Here is a 26,913-nt window from a genome sequence, read left to right as displayed (position 1 = left end):
AACAAATCCTGTCATTAATTAAAGACCAGCAACCCAACGAGAAGGATCGCGAAAAGAAAGCAAAGAGGCGTCGAAACTAATCTCCTCCCTCTCCCTCTGCCCTTCTCTCTGGTCTTTTTCACCTTTTATTGTTTTGTGCTTTATTTCTCTTCTTCTTCTTCTTCTCTTACGCCACGGATTCCTCTTTTCCTTTATATCTGCTCTTCACGCGCTCTGCTTTGATGGTGGAATCCCAAAACTCCCAGAACAGTGAGAATCTCCGAATGGATTTTCCCAGCCATAGATTTTGAGCCGGAAAAGACCCTCCTTTACCCCTTTCATCCCCTCCACTGGCTCCGGGCACTGGCTGAAATGGGAAACTGGGGAGGCTTCTCGGCGCCGCTGTCGATGTCGACATGGTGGTCCTGCTGCTTGCTCTTGTTGTTCCAAGCTGTACTCGGTTATTCTCAGAACCAGAGTTGCGATTCTAATGATTTGAGTGCCTTGCGGGGCTTCTTAAAGGGCTTGGATTTTGGTATCCCGGGGTGGAGCCTCAATGAGTCTTCCTCCAGTTGCTGCAATTGGTCTGGCGTCCGCTGTGATTCGATTCGTAGCCGGAGAGTGATCGGGTTGGATCTTTATAACATGAGCTTGAAAGGTTCCATCTCCGATTCTTTGGCCGGCTTGGATCAGCTGAAAAGTTTGAATCTTTCGAGCAATCTGCTCCAAGCATCGGTTCCTCAGAAGTTGTTCCATCTTCCTCGCCTGGAGCTTCTTGATCTCAGCTTGAACAACCTCTCCGGATCGATTCCTTCTGATCTGAGTCTCCCATCGATTCGGGTTTTCAACATTTCCGACAATTCCTTCACCGACAGCCACCCGATCCTCGCCGGCTCGAGAAATCTCACCAAGTTTGACGTCAGTGCGAATGATTTCTCCGGTGCCATCAATCCAGGTATCTGTAACTCCTCATCTCGAGTTCAAGTCCTTAGCTTTTCGATGAATAAGTTCTCCGGCGGCTTCCCGGTGGGCTTCGGCAATTGCCGCTCTCTCGTCGAGCTTTCGCTCGCTATGAATAGGATCAGTGGAACTTTGCCTGATGATTTGTTCACACTGTCATCTTTGACTCAATTAAACCTTCAAGAGAACTCGTTATCCGGCCCGGTGGGCTTCAAACTTGGTAATCTTACCAAACTTGTTCAGTTGGATGTTTCATCGAATAGCTTTTGGGGGCCGATTCCTGATGTCTTTGATCGCCTCACAAAACTAGAATGTTTTTCTGGTTGTAGCAACAATTTTACCGGTAGTTTACCAGCTTCTTTGTCTAATTCTTCGATGCTTAGTGTTCTTAATTTGAGGAACAACTTTCTCAGAGGAGGGATCCATCTCAATTTCACCGCACTGGCTAGGCTCAGCACCCTTGATCTTGGCTCCAATTTGTTTTCTGGCCTTATCCCTTATGATGTCCCTCAGTGTGTTGAATTGAAAACCATAAACCTTGCAAGAAACAATCTTGCTGGTGAAATCCCCCACAGCTTCCAGAACTTTGTTGCACTATCTTACCTCTCACTCACCGGAAATAACTTCTCTAATATATCATCAGCACTGCAAATCCTACAGAGTTGCCCCAACCTTACTAGCTTGGTGCTTACTAAGAACTTCCAAGGTGGTGAAATAATGCCTTCTGCTGGGATTGAAGGATTTCAGAAGATGGAGGTTCTTGTGATCGCAAATTGTCTTCTCTCCGGTTCGATTCCACCCTGGTTGGCAAACTCGACCAGATTGAAGGTCTTGGACATATCATGGAACCACTTGGGTGGGAACATCCCTTCATGGTTAGGAAATCTGGAGTATCTCTTTTACTTGGATATTTCAAATAATTCACTCACCGGGCAGATTCCTGATAGCCTGTCAGAAATGAAGAGTCTCATATCTAGCAACGTAACGCAGCAGGGGTTCTCGATGCCGGATTTTCCGTTCTACATCAAACGGAATTCGACAGGAAAGGGATTGCAGTATAATCAGGTCAGCAGCTTCCCACCATCATTGATTCTGTGTCATAACAAGCTTGTCGGACCAATCTTACCAGGCTTTGGGAACCTTGTGAAGCTGCATGTGTTGGACCTAAGCTGGAACAATCTCTCAGGAATTATACCTGAGGAGTTGGCAGGCATGTTGAGCTTAGAGTACTTAGGTTTGTCGCATAATAATCTCAGTGGAAGCATACCATCCTCTCTGACCAAGCTGAGTTTTCTGTCAAGTTTCAACGTAGCTTACAACAATCTAGTCGGAAAGATCCCGATGGGAGGCCAGTTCTTGACATTCTCGAGTGATGATTTCATAGGGAACCCAGGTCTCTGTGGCATTCACTTGTCCCCTTGCTCGCCCAACACTCCTTCAGAATCAGTGAGCAGACGAGGGAAGAATAAAGGCGTTGTTGCAAGCATGGCACTTGGAATTGGATTAGGGACTGTTTTTATTCTCACTGTTATCTACTTTGCTGTGTCAAGGACTAATTCTAGAAGACAAGAAGACAATGCCAAGGTGGTGGCAGATGCCGATGAAAGCTTAGAATCTGCTGGGTCTAGTTTGGTGCTTCTGTTTCAAAACAAGGACAACAAGGGGCTTAGCATCAATGATATCATAAAAGCTACCAACAACTTTGATCAAACTTATATTATAGGCTGTGGAGGATTTGGTCTAGTCTATAAAGCAACTCTACCAGATGGGAGGAAGGTTGCTATCAAACGGCTTTCTGGTGACTACTTTCAGATGGAGAGGGAATTTCAAGCTGAGGTGCAAGCCCTGTCTAAAGCTCAACATGGGAATCTTGTGTTGCTTCAAGGATACTGCAAGATTGGCTATGATAGACTCTTGATCTACTCTTACATGGAGAACGGGAGCTTGGACTATTGGCTTCATGAGAAGATTGATGGGGGTGCTATGCTGGATTGGAGAACAAGGCTCCGTATAGCTCAAGGAGCAGCAAGGGGATTGGCATACTTGCACCAATCTTGCGATCCCCATATCCTGCACCGTGATATCAAGTCAAGCAACATCCTCCTTGATGAAAATTTTGAAGCTCATTTGGCAGATTTTGGTCTCGCGAGGCTTATTCTGCCTTACGACACCCATGTGACGACGGATCTCGTTGGGACCTTGGGCTACATTCCTCCTGAATATGGACAGTCTTCTGTTGCCACTTTTAAAGGTGATGTGTACAGTTTTGGAGTTGTTCTCCTGGAGCTGCTTACTGGTAGGAGACCTGTGGATATGTGCAAACCAAAAGGCAGCAGGAATGTTGTACCATGGGCGCTTCAGATGAAGAAGGAGAAGAGGGAAGCTGAGGTGTTTGACCCATGCATATATGATAAGGAGCATGACAGCCAGTTAATTAAGGTGCTTGAGATTGCAAGTCTGTGTGTAAGCGAGTCTCCTAGACTGAGGCCTCCAACACAACAGTTAGTTGCATGGCTTGATAACATTGGCACTGATGGCCAACCGACAAAATGAGGTGCAAACTTGCAGCGTTGAGTAGTTTTACATGTCCTTTCTCCATTCATCTTTAGCAGTCCAACAGAGATGAAGTTATATGCTTGATCTGGCATCATGAAAGATGGATGTATATAATATTTGCACATCCTTGACTCTGGGGTTCTCTTTTTTAATTTTTTCTTTCTTCAGGCAATTTCTTATATTTCTATAGTGGAGCTAAGATCACCACAGGCAACAATATACACATGTAAAGCTGTAAGTTGACTTTCCATAAACAGAACTTAGTTTTACTTCAAACATGGAAAGATATGTATATTTTCTCTCCATTATAATAGCATTTTGGATACATATATTTTTTTCGCACTGTTAAATGCAGTTACTATGTCATTACACATAGTTCCTGAAATTTTATCTTCATTTATTTATTCAATAGAGGATATCCCTTTTTTTAAGGTGCTTGCAGCACTGAGGTCCATTCTCACAAGTCACAACATAACCCATAGCTTATCAATCATCATTTTTCACATGATTTACTTCATGTCCTTCCATTTTAATTCATCTTGTTCAAAATATAGAAGGATGTTAGGATTTTCAATGATTTCTATAAATGCTTTGAGTGTTAAATTTGCATATAATTAGTCAAGAAGGAAACTATGCATTTGGTAAGCAGAAGGAAGTTTGTTTATCCTACTTACATATTGATGAGAGTTATATGCAAAATCAATATATACTTGTCAACTTTGAAGGGAAGGTGGAGCAAGACCAAATCAGTTGACCTCACAAACCGTTCAATTTCTACTTTCTCTGTCTTTTATTTTTTTTGGAAAAGGTTGGGGAGACCCTAACACTTTAATTAAAATAATAAAAGTTTCATTTAGAAGATGAATTTTTCTAGTCCACACTTCCATATATATGTGTTCTCACAAAATTATTAGTTAGTGATGAGTGCAGTCATATATAAATTTGATGAGTGCCATGAAACTCTCTCTCTCTCTCTCTCTCACACACACACACACACACGCACACTCCCCCCCACAATGACAGTATCTGTCTAGAATTAGCTTCATCCATTTTGGCGTGATATGCAATTTCAGTTAACATGAATTGCATACCGCACAGGATGAGGTATAGCTTTATATAAGCATTGATACTTCGTTGCATTAGCTAACCTCTTTGATTCCAGCCCTAGGATATATAGTTTGCTAATGTGGAGGAAAGGAAAAATTGGAAAACTTGATTGGCAATCCACCATAGAAAGGTAAACTTCTTCCCATTCTATTAGAATGACCTTGTAGGTTCAGAAAATATAGGTTAATGCCAAAGATCATGCCATTATTGATCAAGTGTGAAATACTGAGGACTACCTCTCAGAGACTAAAGAATCAAAGAGAACCGCTCAGCTTTTCAGTTGAAGATGATACTTAAAAGGATGCCTTGAAAGCTGACTTCAGTCCTTGAAGAAATACAGAGACATTGTATCTTAGGAAGTGGTCTTAGAAATTTCATTTCTGTGATCACTTCCCCTGTGCTTGATCACTCATTGCAAGGAAGAAGATGCTATTGCAGTTTACCTTATGCTTATCCATTTAATCAAACTTTTACCTTGCCTGTCAAGGCAGCAAAGACAAGGAAGGTTAATGATGGTCTGAAGTTAGCAATTCATATGCACCATATAAGTTATGAAGGCAGCTGTGTGTCAGCCTCTGAGAAGAATGATTTGTACCTTTTTTATTTACTGAATGGTATTCAGCCTTATCTTCTATATTGTAAGTCATATTTTTATGCAACTTTGTTTTTCATGATTTTATTTGGAAGTCTGGAGGATATTATGTATTGTATTGTGTGATACCACCTTGGCATTATCTTTTGGTTTTTTTACTACTAGAATTCATACTTAGTTTAGTCATGCTGAAACAAAAATGAGTTCCTGTAAAACAAACATGCTGTTGTTTTCCTGAGAAACGAATCTTTTTACTTTTGAGTTCTATGTGAAGGCGATCTCTTCAGAGATGGTTTGCTTCTCTTTTTATTCCTCCTCCTATTCATGAATTTATCTCTTTCAATCTTCATTTCCCGTAACTCGAGTAGATACTGCACAAATATTAGTTAAACTTTCCAATCGGTGCATAATTCTTTTTTTTTTTTTTACATCCAATGCTTGATAATGATGGAAAAGAGATTGTAACGGCTCAAAGCCCCTAGAGAGATGGTTTCAATTTGTCCTTTTTATTTGATGAAATGTCCTACCCAGTTGATTGTGTTTGTGTCCCCATATGGGTGCTATTTTCAAACTCGACATCTTCCTGTTGTCAAATAGTACTTTTCTTTCTTTTCTTTTTTGGCAAGAAACACCATATGTAAAACTTGAGAGATGATAACCACAAAGAACTGCCTGAATGGCCATGGCAGTATAATGGATGAGATGGTTTGGAAAGTCAATGATATCAACTAACATAATCAGCTGCTATCACTTGAAAAGAAATTAAAACCAACATTTCTCTGATTCTTGTGGTAAATTCTGAAAACTAAAATGTTCCTACATGAAATGAGTACTCAATGATATTCCTTATGTCATACTTGAAATTCCGTATATGAAGTATATATTTGGGCTTCTCAACACAAGCTGATTTCCCATATCATTTCCTCTCAAAGAGTTGCGTCTTCAACGAAAATGTGAAAGTTTGGCTTTTAACATCCTGTGGCCTGATACACCTTCAGACAGAATTGAAAGCTAGCATAGGTGAAACAGTTGAGTCAACGTCCATGCAAGGCAACATGAGGCACTCACCTTAAAAATATCTGTGGTTAAAAGTTAGAACTGCAAGGAGAAAACTTTCTTGTCATTGCTTAGGGCAGCGTGAGAAGCATATTTAATCTCAAACTAAATTTTAGCATCATGATTATGAATCTATTTTGGGTTTGGTCCATTTCCTCTTTAAAAAGAGAAAAGAGAGAAGAATAGCATTAAGATCAACATGGGTTATTGGTGACATCTGGTGTTTGGTATGCATAATAAGAATAGATCTTCACCGATAAGCACCAATATTAGCAATTAGTTATCTTACTTAGAAGCAACCTCATTCTCAAATTTCCACTCATACTTTTATTGCTGAAGCTTAAAAGATATAATATTTTGCTTGCAGCTTTCTTTTCTCAAGAAGATTTTCTTCTCATCATCGGGACAAGATGGAATCCTCGTGAAGCTTGGTCTCTTGTTAGAGCATCCATGATAGTAATCAAATTTTAATGGAAATGGTACATTTTTTTGTAGACCGAGTTTTATACCAGCAAATACTGTAATCTCCTTCAATAGTTTTTCATGTTTATCATTAGAACCAAGCTAATATTGCATCATTTGAGCGCCCTGCCTCTAGTTGTATCTTCCAAGCCATGATCCCCATTAAAAACTACAAACATTTTTGAGAAGAAAGATAGGCAAAGCCCTTCAGATGTCATTGAGACTGTGTTCTATGGTGAAGGCAGGATTCAGACCCACGTCCTTTGCATCGACAACCAGAGAACAGCACTATACTGAGGCACAATTTCTCTATCTATTCCTGACAGTAGTATGCATACATGGCATATTGCTGAGGCCCTAGTATCACTTGAAATTATATCTGTGATACCATCAAATTATTGATATAATTATTTGAAGCTGCTGATCTGCTGTAGCACTAAAATTCTGTCACGAAAGCAATACAGGAACAAACTGATCCTGATCGAATCCTCACGCCTTTTGCATCAGGAATTCTGAAAGCCGGTTTTCATGGTTTGGAAACAGAGTGTAAATAGAACACACAGACAAAGATAGGAAAAGGAGATGATGCTTTATAATAACAATAATGTCATCAAACCATTTGGAAATAAAACAGTAAACAAAGTGAAATCAAACATTTTAATCAAAGAAAAAGAGCAGACACCACCGAGCACAATGACTTTGAGTGATCATGGAAATAAACTGCTCCTATAAACCAGGAGATTTGATGGCTGACCTTTATCATTCTCTCTCCATACCATCACTTATATACAAGCTACTGACATCACTTTTCATTGCTTGGCAAACTATTAGAGTGCATCTGTCATCTCAAGCAGTATCCTGCCTTTCCAGCTTGTCTGTCGGACGGTAGATGCAGTGGAACTAGTAATATTCCATGTAGATTGTAGCAATGCGCTCCAACTCCTGTCTTAATATGGTCCATCTAATATGGCTTCAAAAGCTGACCTTGTCTTCCAGTCAGAGCATGACACCAGCTCTAGAGCTTAATGTTGTCTGAGATGAAACAGTTGCCTCTTCGGCCTTTACAGTCAACTAATTGAAATAAACAGCAACAAATGTATACGAACATTCTTATGAAACATACTTACACATGCATTTGTGGTTTACAGAATCAACTGGAATAAAATGCGAACCTTAAAATCATCGACAACAAACACACGAACAATCTTATTAAACATACCTACACATACATTTGTGTTTTGCACAATCAATTAGTAGATGCGTCGTCATTAAGGTTGCCCATCCATGCAGGTGGCTGCATACCTGTCTGTTCCTGCACCGTCTTGAACAATGGCGGTAGCATACGATACACCCCTGCCACCTCCTTCATCGCCCCTCCATCGGATGCCTCTCTATCATTTGTCCATATACTGATCTTTGGCTGTAGCCCACGCACTGCATCAGCATTTGTTTTTGCAATTTCCTGGTACATTCCACCATTAATCATCAGATAGTCCCTTAAAGCAGCATAATTCCCTCCCAAGGCATCTAGCAATGTGCGCAGGTAGATGCCCTGGGCTTCTGCGAGTGTGACCAAGCCTTCAGCCTCCTTTTTCTTTGCATAGAGCTCCCCCTCAGCCTCCTGCCGGCGAGCAAAGAATGCTGCTTCTGCTGTGGCCTTACGAGCTTCAGCTGCCCTCTCTTGTTCATACAACTGGGCTTCAGCTTCCTTCTGTTTCTTATACAGCTTCCAGTTCGCCTCTTGGACCTATAATATATGTCGAACAACTAGTTAATGTTATCATTTTCATTTGTAGTAAAGACATCCTTGAATGCAAATTGTGTCATTGCAAAGACGGAGAAAGATGATATCATGCATCAATTCATGAAAAGAAACTTGCAAAAAAGGTTGCGTTTCTTGTCTATCAGGTTAGACACGCAAGTAAGTTGAGCGGAGCCAATACTATGCCAAATTTGTTCTAGGTGCTAATGCAACAAAGCTATAGTGACCTGTCCTAAGCCTAGACAAAATATTAGCAACACTGCTCATCAGTGTTACAAGCTAGAAGATCATAACCAACAAGTTTCCTTACCCATCAATTTGCCTTTGAAGTATGCAGAGCAATTTGATTGCGACCATTGTAGCAGTTTCATGCTCTGCTTCCCCTGGCTAAATTTCGAATACATGCGGCACCGATTGCAAACATGACCTCTATGAAAATTATGTCTAGCTCTTATTAGTTTTTTTTTTGCTAAGGTTTGTTTCATGAAAATTTTGATGATGATGATGAGAACAATAAATTCTTAATGCTTTACATCTTTGTCATCATACCTTCATCTCATAATCAACTATGGCCTGGCTGAGTTTCTCTGCCTTGAGCTTTTCGGTCTGCCGCATCGCGTTCCTCCGTTCCACCTCCATCTGCAGCTCCGCCTCTCGTATCGCCACCGCCTTCTCCGACTCCACCTCCGCCACCCGCGCTCCCTTCGCCCACTCTGCCTTCCTCTTCGCCAACTCCGCATCCGCCTCCGCCACCTCGGCCTCCCTGTTATTCTCGAAAATCTTCACCTCCGTCCGCACCCTCACCTCCTCCTTCCTTCCCTCCCCCTCCCTCTGCTTCGAGTACACCATCGTCTCCGCATCGATCTTGGATGCATTCTGCAGCGTCTTTCCCTCCCTCTGCTTCGCCCCGATCTCCCCCTTCATCCTCGCCTCTGCGACGTCCACCTTCGCCTGGTTTGCCGCCTCCTGCTGCGTCTTCTGCCCAAGGTAGCTAAAATACTCATGGCCTCTCACATCCACCAATTGCTTAACGTTAGCATTGTAGATCAAGAGGCCAAACTGGTTGAGCTCCAGCTGGACTTTCTCGAACACTTCTTGTTTAAACGACTTGGTGCCTTTGAAGATCTCCTCCATGGTCATGGAGGCAGCGAGGACTCGTGTCTCGCCCTCGATGACGCCCTCAACGAGCTCCTTGACGTGGTTGGAGAGCTTGTCATGGGGGGAGATGAGCTTGGCATACTTCATAAGGCTCTCGGGGTCATCGGCACGAGGGCCAATGGTGAAGACGGCAGGGAGGAGGAAGGGGAGCTTCTCGGCGCTCATCGCCTGTACCTCGAAGGTGTAGTTGACAGGGGAGACGTCGAAGACAGTGCATGATTGGCCTGGGAGGATCCATCCCTTCTTGGCAAGCTTCACGTCACTGATGCCATAGCCAGTGATGGCTAAGTACTCGGAAGCATTGGCCACCTTGTAGGAGAACACCATTTCCTGGAGCTGGTATGATGCTACGAGAAAGAATTAGAAGTATGGAGCTTAATTAGGATCTGGGGTGAGGTGGAGAGGAAACGAGCTCGACTTGGTTGTCTATTTATATGGAGGGAAATGGTGACTCTTCAGAGGTCAAAGTCTTGGAGACAACTCAGCAGAACTTGCGAGCAGTTTGATTGGATCAGCATTGGAATATAACCGAGCAACTTCATGCATGGTCTTGCCCATAGAAATGAAAGTCGTCGTTAGATTTTTATTTTTATCTCAAAATAATAATAAAAAAAATGTAGTCAGTCTTCGATGAACAATATGTTTGACGTTGGAATCTCCAAAGCCATCCTGTAAGACTGAGAAACTGTGCCGGCTAGCTGTTTGGATGTCAGATTCTACAAAAACGAGTTCATGTAAAATTTAAAAAGAATTAAATTTTATGGGAATACTCGTGTGGTTACTTTTTAATATATATATATATATATATATATATATATATATATAAAGTAAATCAAAAATGAGTTTTATGAAAAACAATCCTTCTTTTTTGTCATAAAACATGTTTTCAAGAAGTAGATTTCATTTAAGAAACCTAATAGACAGGAAAACAGCTTTAAGAAATATCTAAAATAGCGCGTTTGTTTTGAAGCTTCTATCTCTTTCCTTTTTGTTGTTTTTTTGGAGAGAGATAGAAGGACAAATTGATTCACACCGTAGGCCTGACCTTTTTTATGCTTATTCAAAGCTGTGCTTGCTTCTTAGGCAGTCATGCCTTGTATTATACACTTGTTTTTGGTACTAATGCCGTATATTGTATATTTATAAATTAATATATAATATATAGATAGATAGATAGATAGATAGATAGATAGATGTTATAAGTCAATAAATTCTAGTCAACAGGCGGACTTCCATTCCATTGAAAACAACCCGAGAAGCATTCTATATACGTTACGCGCTAAGCCACTGCATTGGACGTTTTGGCTCCATTTATCCGGTTCTTTCTCCTCGCTTGCTAGGAATTCTCGCGTGGTCCTTTTCAACTAATATTCATCAAAATTCCCATCCGAAATTTGAATACCATCCTTGACAAAGTAGGAAGCATAGTCCATATAACTAAATGTGACGTGCATTGGAACATCTAGAAAAGATTGGAATGATAAGAAAATGATTGCTGCGTTCTGAGCGATCCATTTGGAGGATTCGGATAAGCACGGTCCATTTCTTGGGCATTGTGCAATTTGCCTAGCTGGCCATACACAACCCAAGATAATGTAAGATAATAAAAATCTTGGAGCAATTATTTTGCCTCCACAAACATTAGGTTCACAAAGGATTTAGAACTATTTAGATTTTTTTCATAGAATTGGGTTGAAAATTCTATATAATTTGTGAATTGGACTATCCATTTAAGCATAACCTAGCATCCAAATACCACCTAGCCCAAATCCTGCAAAAAAAAAAGAAAAGATCTTTATAATTTTTTTTCCTTTTCTATAGCTTGAAGGATAAAATCTAAGCTAGGTTTGGACATGCTCTTACAAAATGCAAGATGGATGGACCAGCATGTCTGATTTCTATAGAATTTTCAGCTTAATTATTTAGAAATATCCATTTTTATTTAACAAAATTAAATATTTTTCACTGAAATTTTAATTTTAAAAATAAATATTTTTCATTGGCAAGAAATGATACATTTTTAAATAGTCGGATCAATGTACTTAGCGAGATAGTTTATGCTGGATCTTCTTCAAAGCCGTCTTGTTCGACTAATCAAGGGGAAGGACAATTTGGATTTTTCCATTTATTTTGGTGTCTTGGATAGGCTCAAACTCTTGTCCAAGCTCGTGCTGTTGCTGTTGACCTACCATGCCCATGCAGGCACCAAGATCATAAAAGTCTAAATCATTTTTTTTGCTCTTGTCGACATCGTCTTAAGCCAACTCTATTATTCTAAGCATATTTGTTTGGCAAAATTGAGTGTTTTCACTAAAAATTTAATTGAAAAATAAATATTTTTCTATCGAAAACAAATTAAATGTTTTTAAATAGTCATGTTCTATGAGCTAGTTTTTGCTGGGTCTTCTTCAAAGCTGTCTTGTTGGGCTAATCAAGGGGCAGAAAGATTTGGATTATCCATTTGTTTGGTCTCATGACGAGCTCAAGCTCGTCCTAGTTGATGCTGTTACTATCGACTTACCACCTGAATAGGCTTTTTCCATGCTAAACAAATTTAATGACTAAAAAAAAAATGAATGACTATTGTGGCCAAATCAAGGTTTTAAATAAAATGTATATAATTATAGACCCCCACCGAAACCATTATTACAGTTATAATAGCCATTATTTATCTTAAAAAAGCATTTTTTTTTAAATTTTAATATTAAAATAATCACTATAATAATGACTATTATAATAATAATATCATAATAATAAATGTGGAAAAAATAATGATGTTGGTTTTTTCCTTCCCTTTTTGTTAGATAAAAATAACTTTTTTGCGGATCTTGCGTTCAAGTTGAGAGAGACCGAGTGATATAGCCCACGACAACGTGATAACATGGAGTCAACCAATATATTTAACTTCTAAATAGATCAAATAAAATATAATAAATAAAAATTTAATTTTGTTATCCATTAAATAATAAATTTAAAACCAAACATAAGTACCAAATCTATAACTCATAATATTTAGAAAATTATCAAGCTATAAATTTATAACCAACTAAAGAATTAAAATTTTGCTATAAATTGTCAAGTTGCTAGGGCCAACTAGCCTCCATGGCTCGCAAAAAGTCAACTTCTGTCAGAAGTTGGACCGACGGCGAAGAAGACTCCTGGTCTCCTGTCGCAACCCCCTTCCCCCTGTTTTTTTTTTTATGTTTGATGGAAACTTGGGCTGGGCCAAAGCCTGGTCTAACCAGTCAAGCGGACCAGGCCCTTACCGGGCCATCACAATTTTGAACATATTTTATTTAAAAGAAGGTATGAGCAAAAAAGATAATGGCTATTTTGAAGAAGAAAAAGAATAAAGTTATCATGCGATGGTTACTTAACATAATGGTTATATACAAAACTTTTTATTATTTATTTATCTAAATCAATACCTTTTCAAATTCAGATCTCGTGCTATGTGGGTATTTGCTTGTAAAGTTACAATCTGACAAATTATTTTTGCATCATTATCTGTTAAGTTCTAGTCACAACAACAAATAATAGTTATAGGAATTAACATTTTATTCACAGATACCGCTGTCGCCGGTAAAAACGGATATATGAAAAAATTTATCCTTTTCTATGTCATAATGGTAAGGAAAGATGATTGAAGGGAAACAATAGTTGAGAATATCTTGGATCTTATACTTCTTATATTTATAGCCTACATAAACTTCAATGGATGGGATCTATGCATCTGCGCGTTCACCTCCTATTTTTCCTTCGTCTCCTTCTCCACAAGGCATTCAATCTCGGCTTTAACATCTCATACAGTTTCATTATTTTTCTTTAGTACTTGTTAATCTTCAATAAAACCTAAATTTGTTAAGGTTCCAATCTTTTTTTCTAACAACCATGGGCATTATATGTGCCATATTGTACCATATAAAGCAAATATTTAAAGATTGGCTGGTCCTTCAACTGTATATTCCTTACATAATCACTGCAAGAAATGAAATCGGAGTTTAGATTTCGCATGAACTATTAGCTCTGCACATAATATCGAACTTTGATGTGATTTTACACAGTATGAATGAATCATTTAATTTTCTGATAAATGTAATATATCCTAATAGTTTGATTATTCTCTTGCATCACATAGCACAAGGCGATTAGTGTGCAAATGGGATTGAAAGCTGTACCATGCAGCATATGTTTTTTAGTATTATGTGACATGCTAATTGTCAAGAAATTCTATTTCTTTGATAAAGAAGGCTTGAAGATGATGGATTTTATAGTTGAGTAGCGAAGATGATGGAATTTTAGGTTAAGTACTTGAGACAATCATTATTTCAAAGGAGTTGGAATTTTTCAGGCGTCTTCACCCTTCACAGGAATTATTTCTAGGTATAGAAATGGTTCGTCACATGCAATGCACGTGCTGATATCAAGTTGGCCTTTTTTTATTTTTTATTTTTGTTTTTGTTAAAGCGGATGTATTATACCGTACGAATATGGATATATTCAATAAAAAATAAAAAATAATAAGTCTCGAAGTGCATCAGATAATTCCATTTCTCTCATCCAAAAAGTATCTCTAGAGTAGTTGGTCATATCAGATGCTACCCAATCCATAGCCTTGTTAGCCTATTTAAACACATGCTTCGCCTGCATAATCAATCCATCACAGGCCATAGTTTTGATGCCCCTAAACAATGGAGGGTAGTCATCTACTTTTCGTGTTTTGCTGGATCCAACCAATACCGCCGAATCCCCATCACCTCAAGAATGGGAATTTCATTACTGGGTTGGGCGGTGATTTGAGAAGTGGAGGTGATTTAGGATCACTGCCACGATCATGATGGTACAATCAAATGCAGTATTCTCATTACCTCCATCTCCATCATTCTTGATTCTGGGCCGATCACCCCGTACCAAACGCCCCTACAGCTCATGTGGAGCGGTGGGTGATCCGGTCGGTTCACATATCTTTTCCGGCCACATCCATCCCGGATCGTACATGGTTTGGGCTGCGTTAGCGTTTTCCCTTCTTGCTATCGAAAGCCCTTCCTCCGTTCTTGCTCCCACTCGTTTTTTTTTTCAACCCCTCGAGTTCTCGAATCTCCGGCGCGTCCGATAGCCGAGATCATTCTCCAGTCACCGGAAAGTTTGAAATTTCGTGGAGGGATTCCATGGGGAGCCCGATGGACTCGTCGGTGCCCGCGTACGCGCTGAAGAACGCCTGGGATTGGTGGGGCGAGGTGAATAACTCGACCTTGTGGCAGGATCGGATCTTCCAAACCCTCGCCGGGCTGTTCGGATTCGTTTCAGCCGTCTCTCTCGTAATCTCTCTCTCCCTGCCTCCTCTCTCTCCAAAATCAATTGCATAGATCAGTTTAAATCTATTTTTTTCTTTTCTTTGAAAAAGTTTGGATTCGCGGTTGCTGTTTGCTAGGGTTCGATCCTGTGATGCAGGGCTGTTACAATCCGTAGGGTTGGGGTTTATTAGTTCTCTCAACACACGTAATCTCGCGGTCAGAACGGACACTTTGAAAGATTTCAATCATAAGATAAATAATGCGATTGTAATTATTTATTATTGATCTTAGGAGCTTTATTTGGTCATGAGCACTCACTTTTTGCGAATGGCGTGCTTTATTTGATGGATTGTATTATAAAAAGGGAAAAAAATAAGGTACTCAGGGTTGTATCTGGTACGTCATAATCATCATTTGGTACTGAATTTCTTTGTCGCAGATCCAATTGGTAAGAATTGAATGTAGAGTTCCGGAGTATGGTTGGACGACACAAAAAGCCTTTCATTTCTTGAACTTCCTTGTCAATGGGGGTTAGTATCCATCTTTACTAATTCAATACAAACATGCTAAAGTCCCCTTCTTATGGTGCAAGTGTGGTTCTTTCCATTTGCAGTTCGATCAGTTGTCTTCATATTTCGTCGGAGTGTGCAGCAATTAAATCCTGAGGTTTGCTTTGTTCTTTCTCCTGACCTCATCCGAGCGTATTTAAGGTATAACTTTTATTGGTTTTCCTTTCTAGATCATCCAACACATTCTTCTCGATCTGCCGGGTCTTGCATTCTTCACTACCTATGTGCTTTTGGTATTGTTTTGGGCCGAAATATATTATCAGGTTGGCTTTCAACTTTTGCTCTTTTTTAGTTATTGTTCTGGATATTTGCCTAGTTCCCTTTATACTGAAATTTTCGAAATGCAATTTATGGCAGGCACGAGCAGTATCTACTGATGGGCTCAGACCGGCGTTCTATACAATTAATGCAGTGGTTTATGTTGTTCAAGTAAGAACATAGTTGATGCTCTGCATGATGAACAATGAAACCCCAAGAGAGGTGGATGGTTTCTTTATTGCGATGCTATAAGTAAAATTGGAGTCATGATTCTGTGCATTGCATTGTTGGCTGTTGACTCCTCTTTTTAAGGGTTGATTATTGGAAATTTATAATTATTTTTATCACGGTAGTTGAATTAAAATCTAAAAACAGAAAATACTCTTGCAGACTATTTTCCATTTTCAGAATTCCGTATTCATTCAATTAATGTGCATATGAAAGAGCTTCTTGATATTGTCAATTGGTGATTGAACTGTATCCAAGAGTTAACATCTTAATACTTTGTGGGTGAATAGGCATTGATAGTAAGTACTTTATGGAGAGTAGACAAATCTTCACTCAACTAATATTTGAAGCCAGTGTTGGAATTGCAAGAAGCATGCTCGAAAACTTATGATTAGCTTTGACAGCATAAATAAAATGACATGTGTCCGTTTGCTATTATTATGATTAAATGGGCAAATCAAGAGATCATGATCTTTAAATGAAGGAATTTTCCCTCGTACTATGAATCTTTCCCCTTTTGTAATCTCTCTTTCGCATGCAAGACTTCTCAGGGAGCCACATCATGAAGAGTGAATGTTTTAAAAGGAAGCTGCAGTATGCTAGAGGTCAAGCGACCACATAGTACATACATGTTATGCAGGTCATGTATGCAGGTGCACAAGTTGTTAATAAATATTTAAAAAGATAGAATACATTATATATTGTAATAATCGTGGCAATAGTGTTTTATAAATAATAGCCACTGTAATAACAATAATATCTAGCAATTATACTTACTACTAATTACTTGATTCTTAGTAGCAATAGTTAGCAATATTAACATTGCTAATATACATGTAGCTGGTTAAATTTAAACCCAGCCAACCCAACCATTAGTTTGAACATTGCCTTATCTGCCTTGGTAAGACTAACGATATATGTGGTCACATAACATTTAAAGGTCCAGATATGCGAATTGTAATTCGGTTGCATATGCAGCAAAACTACATAGTGTCCACAAAGTTCTAAGTAACTACCTTTTTGTCCCATACGTGGCCTGGTTTCATATACTAATTGCATGTAAGGCATATGCATATACAGCCGTATATGTGGCCTTATGCACCGTATTTTGAAACAGAATGTTGGATCAAGATATTTCAATTATGCACTTAGGAGTGGTATGATCTTCTTTTTTTCCTTCGTCAAATATTGACGATCTAAATATGTATAATAAGAAAGATGTTCAAGACTCTCTTATTAATGATCATAATATGTTCAAAGATGGATTGATGGACTAGTGTCCATGGAGACTTTAGGTTTTACACATGACCAGAGGCTACTATGTAGTTTTTAAGTAGTCCGGTTGGTCCGCATACAGGACCCTTGGAGAGTTTTAAGTAGTTTAGTTGGTCTGCAACTGTATTATATACTGCCCGATCACTCCATATGTTGTTTAAAAGTTTGGCATGTGGGAGCAATTCGACTTGTGACCTGCTTGCCTTGGTGAGCCAGGTTGGATTAGAACCCGAACATCCCCAAACCTATTCAACTGATCATTTGTATGATTCAACTAGTCAATTTGGGTTTGATTCATCCGAGTCACTTGCTACTTGGGCAAAAATCATATTCTACAGTTTTTGTTTCCCCTCTCTTCCTCTAAGGTGAAGAGATAAGAGAGAATAAGGGCAATCTCTTAATAATGGTAGTTGCATGCGTCAGTGGCTTGTCACAGTCATGGAGGGGAGGAGGGGGGGGAGGAGGATTTAAGGCAATAGAGAGGTGATATTGATGTTTGAGGCATTGTAGCTAGATTTTGTGGGAATCTAGGTGGCATAGCCGGATAAGGTGGGATTGGAGGTACCACAACCAAATCCAGTAAGAATAGAGGCTACATGGCCATTATTTTGGAAGGAGGTGATCTCTTGTTCTTCTGCTGCTGGATGTGGCTAGTGCAATCTAATTTTACGAATTTTAAAAAGAGCGGGGTAGATAGATAGATAGATAGATAGATTAGAGGCTACATGGCCATTATCTTGGAAGGAGGTGACCTCTTGTTTTTCTGCTGTTGGATGTGGCTGATGCAACCTGATTTGAGAAACTTTAAAAAGAAGGGGGTAGAGAGAGAGAGCGCGCGAGAGAGAGAGGGAGGGAGAGGCCAAACCTTTAGTGACCGGGAGGAAGATGGGGTATCTAAGGATCATGCCAGACACAAAATGCCTCTTAACTAGGGTTGGTGGAACTGTCCCGAACCGGACGGTTTCGACCATTCCGAGCTGTACCGGCGGCTCACCGGTACGGTTCCTGCAATGGAAACGAAAACTGTTGCCGGAGCCGAAGAAGAAGGAAAAAGAGAGCGAGCGAGAGAGGGAGAGAGAGAGAGAGGGAGAGGGAGAGTCGCAGAGGTTGGCGGAGGCCGTTCAAAATAAAAAACCGGCTGTAACCTCACCTCCTGCGGCCTCCACCGGAGTCTGCCCCCCCTCCGCCAGCCTCCCTCTCTCTCCCTTCTCTCTCTCTCTCTTTTCTCTCTCCCACGGTTTGCATTCCCTCTCCTCTATCGGCACAAGCTCAGCATGGCACGGCGCGGACCCGTACCGACTCGTGTTGCCGGAAAACCAGTATGGTGCCCGGTACCGGATCCGCCAACCTTGCTCTCAACTGATTATAAGGAATATATTGGGCATTGAACATTGTTTAACTATTTAGGTATTTTGAAGTGGAAAAGTTGGCTAATGGAAGCACGATGGACTTGCAGTTGAATCTAGAACCTGTCACCTGGCCACCACAATGGTTCAATATGGGTCGTTGGATGTTGTCCATTGGTTCTATGACTACTTAGATATCATGTATTTCTTGTATTATTTTATTCCAAAAAATTCCTAGATGCTTTTGTTTCATAAATGTTCTTGGTCTCCCCTCTTCTGACCAAGTAAACTAAGGGTCAGCTCAATATGAGGTATCTAGTTTTTCTTTGGTTCTATCAATTTGTTTGTCCTTTTCTACAGGCTATGAACAATAAACTCAGGCTGATCTATTTTTGGTTTTGATCGGAAGGGTAATTAAGACCTTAAGAATCCTATTTCAGTAACCTTGAACCTTTCCTTTTTGACCTATAGATTCTTATAACTTATTTTTCCTAATAATTGAGATTATACGTAATAGAATGTATGATTTAATACTAGATATATCATCATTGAGTTTTCTCCATAAAGCATGTAAATGACCATTAGTCATCTCCTAGGACCTTTTGTAAGTGGAAAATTGGATTCAGCGAATTGTCATTGGATAAAACTTGTTATTCCATGCTGCTTTTATATTATACAATTGCACAATATTCAAGTACTATGATTTCAATTTTTGTTCAAATATAAAACTGTCCTTGCTCTTTCCCTCATCAACTAGTCAAGGAGGGCAGTATTTGGTCATTTTAAAAGTTAAAAGTGTGCAATAGAATGTTATGTCTTAGTTACGGTGGACCTAGAAAGTTGTAATCTTGGGAATAGCCACCTTTGACCATTATAGAGTATTGCTTATCCAATCACACAAACTACCTTTTTGTCCAAGATCTTAACAGGGCCTATTGATTTACCAAAATAAGCATATGTTTTCATGACACCTTAATACACCACTTTGTTTTACTTCTTTCCTTTACTGACATCCTCAGAGCAACAAGTTAAAACTCTATTCTAAAGAGAGCACCTCATGGATCATTTCTCTCAATCCTTGGTGCATTACTATGTTGCAAGCAATGTTGAAGTTGATGGGCATGAAAATTGCAACAGTGAGATGATCAGGGAATGCTGTAATGTTCATCACTTTGGCTTTCATAAAGTACTTTGGGAACATTGGGTAGAATTTGAGGCAGATGATAGTGAGGATGATGAATAGTGGATACCAGTGATTCATAGGAGGTCAATATATTGGCAATTCTGAGTTCACACGCTCTAACCATCATAAATGGGCATTCTCCAACTGGGAGATGCAGCAACCTTTTGTATTGGTTGTTGGGCTTCTCTTCCTTTTCTGTTTGCTCTAGTCTGCCTTACTTTTTGATTGATGTAATCACTTGAACTGTGCTTCACAACTGCCATTTGTTTTCCTCCTCCAACAAACTGCCCTGCTCTAGTTAACTGATCGAATTAATTTGATCCCCGAGTGATTTGCCTCTATTGCCAGTTGAAAGGCCACTTCTTGCTGCAATTTGATTAAGGCTTAAATAGGTGTCCAGAGGAGAGGTTAGGAGGAAATAATTGTGTGCATGAGTTCAGTTTGGGCTTGAAGAAGTTTATGGGGAATTCAAGCATGGTGCGTCTATTATGCTTTGGGCTTAGTTTGACGTATATTGGGAATGGCCTGACTGACCTCACACATTGAAAGCATGCTTATTAGCAAACCAAGTCAATTAACCAGTGATGGATTTTTAATCAATATGAAAACTTTGCTATAATCATTAATTTCAAAGTAACAATTGGCATCATTTTTCATTTTTCTTGTTTTTTCAAAAATAAAAGTAAAAGCTCTTGCTTCCATCTCATTTTAAGATTTTTAAAAACAAATGCTCAGTTGGTGATCAATACTGTTTTTCTTTTTTTTTTAAATTAAAAAAAGGGGGGAAAAAATCCCCTCTGGGTGATTTTATAGATGAGGGTGCTTTAGCGTGTTGGCCGGTTACAAAAGTTATTTTCTGAACCCAGATTAACATGATTATTATGTACACAGGCTTCTTCAATTAAACCTCCTTGCTTTGACATTGCTAATATCATGCCTGGATGAAGGTTAAGGCAGCTGGCTGATACATGCCATGCTTATTTGTCATTAAAATCTCAGCATCTACCAATGTCCTTATTTTGATGAGGTGATTGAATCGTTAAGAAATACCTCCTCTAATGGTCAGTATATTTCATCTCTATTTTGGCTAGCATTCTTTTGCATATACTAAGATTACTATGGTGTCAATGTAGAATAGCATTAGTTATATCTTCTTTTGCAAGGTCTGGTGTGTCCCCATTTTGGCATGCTTACCATAATGCAAGCTATTCTTTTTGTCAAATCTTTTATTGATTGAGGAGTGAAACCATTTCGTGAAAGTTATTGAGGACCAGCTTCTTTTTTAGTGCCTAATAGTTTCTTTTTTTGGATATAATTCTGGGAATGTGCTCTTTAAAGTTCAAAATACTAGTAAATTTTTTCTAGCATAGCTCTATCATAGGATGCTTGGATAATTTCCCATTTTAATTGTTCACAGATTGCACTGTGGTTGCTAATATGGTGGGACCCTATCCAACCTTTGATTATCCTATCCAAGATATTCTTTGCAGGTGCTTGGTTTTCTATAAATTATTGTATATTTCTGGAATATGGTTTGTTTACTCATTAAAAGAAAGGTTCATTCTTGTAAACCTCTAACAATGTGAGAGTATCTATAATTGCAGGCGTATCATTTTTTGCTGCCCTTGGCTTTCTTTTGTATGGAGGGAGGTGAGACATTTATTTTATGTCTCCTTGCTTTCATAATCTAATGGATCTTGTCATCCACATGCTCATATATTGGTAGTCATGCATCATGCGATAGGACTTATACATACAGCATGTTTGCATGCACTTAACAACTAATATAAGCAAAGAGTTTAATCCCATCTAAGCATCTTCGACTTAGATTTGGGCTGGCTAGCTAAAAAAGAACATAATGTTAGGATGCTTACAATGTGCTTCTGTGAGTGTGCTTGTTTTCCTCCTGGAACTAATCTTCTTGCGCCTGGTAGAATTCACGCTTGTTAAATCTCAGAAGTTTGTTTTAAACATCCATCTTATGTTTCCTTGCTTGTGCTTGCATACTATTTTCATGTGATATTTGCAATTTTCTACTTTTCCTACAAAAACCAGTTTCTCATCTCTATAGCATTCAATATTCATGAGATGGTAGTTGTTGTGAAATATGGTGTAAAATTGGTTCTTAAAAGTCCATGCAAGGCATATCTTAAGATAAATGCCTGGTGTAGACATCTTGATGCAACGCTGTCAAGGCCATTCTATGAATTCAAGTAGTATAGATATGCCACAGTTATTGCCATTTCATATTGGCATCAGCTATGGACCTCACTTGATGATACTATTGTTTTTGTGTTCTTTCTGCTGACTGCATCACTATGCACTAATTCTGCAATTCTTCATATTGAGCTAAACTCCCAGGAATAGGGACATTCGTTTGCATTTGGAAATTCAATAATAAACATAAACCGGAATTATATTATCCTTTGGTTATAACATGTTAAAAGATTATATGCGCATGTGCCAAAAACATCGAAAGAGGATAATCCACCAGGTCGGTAATATGGATCATCCTGCTTTGCAGCAGATCAGGTGTTTGCTGATCTGTCTAAATCATACAAAATGCTAAAGAAAGCTATCAATTAGGAAAGCAGGTGCTATACATAGTTTCACATGGAGAAGGCTAATTGTTGAGATAATTGGCATGCTTTCTAGGATGTATGAGACAACCTGGAGATGATAAAAGTTATGCAGTCCATATGAAACTCCTTCGGTTTTGATTTCTGTAATCATATTTTTCTTATTGACAGGCTCTTCCTAATGTTGCAACGCTTCCCTGTCGAGTCCAAAGGGCGACGCAAAAAGTTGCAGGAGGTACATTCAGACTTTTTTTTTTCTTTTGTTTTTGGTAACTGTGCTTTTGTCTCAAGGACCTTTGGCTTATTATTAATTATTTGTCTCAATTTTTATGTGTACAGGTTGGCTATGTTACAACTATATGTTTCTCCTGTTTTATGGTGAGATGTATCATGGTAGGTGTGAATGCTATACCTCATTGACTAATCTATAACAATCTAAATCTTATCTGCTGTCAGTTACCTTTTCTAATTTAATTTATTCTGCAGATGAGCTTCAATGCCTTTGATAAGGCTGCAGATCTTGATGTTCTAAACCATCCGATTTTGAACTTTTTATACTACCTGGTATGTGCTTGATCTATGTTTATACATCAATATGAAACATTATGGCACCTTATTAGGCAAGTAACTGGAACCATGGTTCAAATTCCGGCAGACCATCCTGCGGGACACCGGGATGGGGTATAATCCCAAGTGTTAGGACAAGATCATTACTGCGATCATCCTAGCACCATGATCAATGCATCCTATCACATCCTCTGTCCCAAGTGTTGGGATGAGGCGGGATGGCAAGCATCCCTTTCCGAGGAAAAATCGGGATGGCACCATCCTCGGGATTAAAACCTTGACTGGAACATAGAGGTTAACAATGATTTTGCATGACCATGTTTCATGTATGTAGGTGTTTTGGTAGAGTAATATCTATGTGAGAGGGTAGAGATGTTCTATTTGGCTGGTGAATTTTGATTTGTTGGTTGTCAGTTCTTAATCTCTGAATATTCTGATGGAGCAAAAATTCTGTGCATGCTTATTGGCAGCCTATTGCTAGAGATCTGTCAGATATTTGCGAACATTTCACACATTTTCTAACATTAAATTTTTGAGAAAAATTAGCAAATGATCTTTAAAACTAAATAAATATAATGTAATAACCCATACTTGAATTATTCATCAGGTTAGATATTTACAATGTAATGCTGATTTGTTTTTCTCTTGGTCATAATTATGTGGAGAATAAAAAGAAAAGCATGACGTACATGTTGAATTAGATTCAGGTGTAGCATATGCACACTCATAGTTCCAGCCAGACGAGATTGTCATTCTTGCATTTTGTAGTTTCTTTTGATTTATAAGATCATATTATTACTTGTCCTTGAGAATTGCAACTTTTCAAATTTACAAAGCTGTCATTTAAGAGACTTTGGGAATAGTTGAAATAAGGACTTTTGGCAGAAAATGTATGATTTTGCAGTTAATGGAAGTCTGCAAGGAAAATTTTCAAATAACTGTTTTTTTTCTGGCTAATTGGCTTTTGTTGGAAAAGAAATGGTTTCAAGTTTTGCAGTTGAGACGATGGCTTATGGGGGCATTACTATAATCGAGGATAACTTTACACTAACAATGTTTAACCTTAAAAATTGACACATATCCTTCTGTAGCAATGGGTAATGTTAGCATCATTAGTTTCATTTCTCAAATGTGGTCGAGATGATGGCTGACTTGTCTTGTTGTTCTTTATGAGCTGAACTCTCATTTCACTAAGCCAAGGTTCTAAAGAAATCAGTCTGGGCTTGATCTCAGTCTGGGCTTGATCTAAGTCTGGCTTGTCCTAAAATTGACCCTGTTAAATTGTGGGGTGAAACTTTTACCTGTTTACCCTGCTTGTGAGCTTAGTTAGGATTTAGGTCTAGATGACAGACGAGTAATTTTTTTCTGGTTTTGTAACGTTTGATCGGTTATAATTAATTCTGAAGTAATCATCAATGATTCATCCTCACAGTCATGACATATGGTTCTTACCCCAGCTAAATCTAGTATTTTGTTATGCTCTTTGTTTTTAGCTGACATTATCTGAGAGGGTGAAGAATTTTATGTATGAACTATTGATGGTTCTTTTTGCAAACTTTTGCAGCTTGTTGAAATTCTTCCTTCATCTCTAGTCCTATTCATTCTAAGGAAGTTGCCACCAAAGCGCGGAATCACACAGTATCACCCCATTCACTGATTCTGGGACTACATGCTAATTTTCCCTGGTTAAACTTCATTGCAAGAACTTCTTGAGCTTTTGAAAACTGATGCTCCTCCATACAGAAGTTTGCAGGAAAGAGAACAGCAAAAATGGCATCGTACCATGGCTGTAATGTTGGTAGGGAGCATGTGAAAAGTGGGAACAACGTTGTGCAAGGTCTCTATGGTATTCCTTTTTGTCATAACAATGCATTTTGTTGGTTTGACTTCAAGTAGTCCATCTTATAAGTATTCTGCATTTTTTGGTGCCCTATGGCTGAAGTGGATCTAGTGTGACCTTTCTTGGATCAGCTGATTTATAGATGACTTAGCTTTTCTGCAAATTATTGTCTCTATTGTTTAAGTCGTTAATCTTACAAGGAATATTTATGGGCTCACTCTGTTCACAGCTTGTCATTTAAGTCTCAAATCACGCTGTGAATAATTCGGTATTCAGGTGGTGTACTTGTCCGAATACTGTTGAAGAATATTTGAAGGTGAACATGACGAGTTTTGTTTTCAGTAAATAAGGTTCTGTTTTCGCCGCACTACTCTATTCCTTACTCGAGACCAGCCGTGCGGTGATTGATGGGATGGGATGGTACACTGAACCCGCCTATATCACCCACATGACCCATGTACCGCACTATTTCTCGACCCGGTGCTGTTTGCGAGGAACAGAGTGGCGCTGTGGAGCATCACTCTTCCTCTTCCTAGGGATTTTATATGCATGGATCAAAGATATTCTCTCATGGTATGCAAAATCAGATGCATGTTCAATTGTTCATGGATGCACATCCGATCAAGATTTCGAATATTTGCAATCATTTTATGCATCATTTGCTATGTGTTAGTTTCTGGATTGAACATATTTCGGCCAATTATAGCCAAATTATCGCTTCAAAAATATAGTAGAGAGTAGCATGATTGACAATGAGATGTTAAAAGGGTAGAGATTCACTAACCATTTAGCAGAGGAACTTCATCACAAGGATCCTGAGTTCGCAGTTGATCGGATGTGGTGTCGAGAGCATTAGAAGCTTGTCTGTTGATATCTGATTTCTAAGGGAACTGAATGGATCATATGAACTACCAGTCTTAAATTGGCATTCTTATGTCCAAGGCTTTGAACGTTAGGTTGGCAGGTGAAGGAAAATTTATTGTAAGCTTGGTTTATCGGTAATAAAAAAAAGGGAGACCGTCCGGTGTAATTATCCAGGTTTAAATATTTGAGGATGTACCATCTGAGACCTGAATCCAAAACTCAAGGGCTTTGATCACTACGGCAATGCCTTGTTGCATATTAATGGTGTTTTAAGTAAAAATTATAATTATAACTGACACTTTATTATTGAGTAATAAGATGAAATGATGGTAAGGCACAGATAAAGGAGACCAAACCACACTCCGTTTGGCTAGATAAATGGGAAAGGAAATGCTAGACTTACTAACAAAATCATATGGTTAATATTGAGGAAGCGTGATAAAACTCGAATGATCTTATTATTGTTTGGGAATGCAGTTCAATTCAAAATGGGACATTGCTTTCCAGCCCCTTTTGGTTCCGCTCGCTCTCTCTCTCTCTCTCTCCTCTCTTTTTTATCCTTGTCTTCGCATGTTACGACTCAATTCTTTCCATTTAAGAGACTGGCATCTCTCTTCCACTTTCCGTAGGCCTATACATGATGAGATTCTAGCATTTTCTCCAAACCTTGCTTCCTCTCAAATGATTGCACATACAAAGTCTAGTTGTCCTCAAGGTAATATGTCATTGCCCAATAGGTGATCTTGGTAATTCACATCCACCCTAATTAATATGCAAGGTAACTTTGTGATTACAATGTCACTACCATTTCATTCAAGAAATTCTAGGATATATCTCGACCCAGGGATCAAGAAGCGGAAAACATCAAAAAGAAGAAATGCCAAAGATATTTTGGCTTCATGATAGTTATACTTGCGGACGGCCTAACCTTCCTGTTTCAGATAGGTCCATGTAGGCCTCAGTCCTTAAACACTCATTCCAACTGCGACCGCGCATTGTCGCCTTCCGGTCCAAAATTAAATTCTTAATGATCTTCATTACGGCGATTCAGATCTATTTATCGCTCCCGGCCAATCACACCGCTGGCATTTTATTGTCTTCATTACCCACTAAACCTATTCCTATCTGGAATACTTCTCCCTGACGACAAAAACCAACCAATTTGACATCTCTGTCCGCGGCCGCCCTCCCATCACTCTCATTCCTAGTGTCCTCCGTCCACCAACCGCTCTCGGTGAATCCAAGCCGGCTCCCATCAAGCTTTCTCGACCTAGCAAA

The 26,913-nt window shown here is 39.0% G+C and overlaps 3 protein-coding genes across 4 annotated transcripts; 2 read left to right on the top strand and 1 right to left on the bottom strand.

Annotated features, from left to right (window-relative positions):
• The first annotated feature begins 58 nt into the window (after nt 1-58).
• On the top strand, nt 59-6,744 carry LOC103717473 (phytosulfokine receptor 1-like). 2 transcript variants are annotated; one of them, XR_003387701.2, is made up of 3 exons: nt 59-3,493; nt 3,664-3,729; nt 6,618-6,744. XR_003387701.2 is itself a non-coding variant. In XM_026808859.2 (2 exons), exon 1 carries the CDS (start codon nt 352-354, stop codon nt 3,490-3,492), a length of 3,141 nt encoding a protein of 1,046 aa, XP_026664660.1. In that variant the 5' UTR covers nt 59-351; the 3' UTR covers nt 3,493; nt 3,664-3,837. The 2 variants fall into 2 exon arrangements, 1 of the variants encoding a protein (XP_026664660.1); XM_026808859.2 differs by lacking the exon at nt 6,618-6,744 and having other exon boundaries at nt 3,664-3,837.
• Nucleotides 6,745-6,893: 149 nt separating this feature from the next.
• LOC103717485 (flotillin-like protein 3) lies at nt 6,894-10,054 on the bottom strand. Its single transcript, XM_008805904.4, has 2 exons — nt 9,024-10,054; nt 6,894-8,459 (listed from the first exon to the last, which is right to left on the bottom strand). Exons 1-2 carry the CDS (start codon nt 9,957-9,959, stop codon nt 7,959-7,961), a joined length of 1,437 nt encoding a protein of 478 aa, XP_008804126.1. The 5' UTR covers nt 9,960-10,054; the 3' UTR covers nt 6,894-7,958.
• A 4,468-nt stretch (nt 10,055-14,522) lies between these two features.
• Nucleotides 14,523-25,035, top strand: LOC103717491 (tobamovirus multiplication protein 3-like). Its single transcript, XM_008805917.4, has 11 exons — nt 14,523-14,950; nt 15,366-15,456; nt 15,540-15,592; nt 15,666-15,758; nt 15,853-15,924; nt 21,203-21,275; nt 21,390-21,435; nt 22,536-22,599; nt 22,704-22,757; nt 22,851-22,928; nt 24,496-25,035. The coding sequence occupies exons 1-11, from the start codon at nt 14,801-14,803 to the stop codon at nt 24,586-24,588; spliced, it is 867 nt and encodes a 288-aa protein (XP_008804139.2). The 5' UTR covers nt 14,523-14,800; the 3' UTR covers nt 24,589-25,035.
• Nucleotides 25,036-26,913: the final 1,878 nt, after the last annotated feature.

The sequence above is a fragment of the Phoenix dactylifera genome, chromosome 17 (assembly GCF_009389715.1).
Source record: "Phoenix dactylifera cultivar Barhee BC4 chromosome 17, palm_55x_up_171113_PBpolish2nd_filt_p, whole genome shotgun sequence".
In the NCBI taxonomy this organism is placed as follows: Eukaryota; Viridiplantae; Streptophyta; class Magnoliopsida; order Arecales; family Arecaceae; genus Phoenix; species Phoenix dactylifera.
The sequence above is the reverse complement of the archived record's forward strand: the minus strand, read 5'-3'. Positions and strand labels throughout refer to the sequence as shown.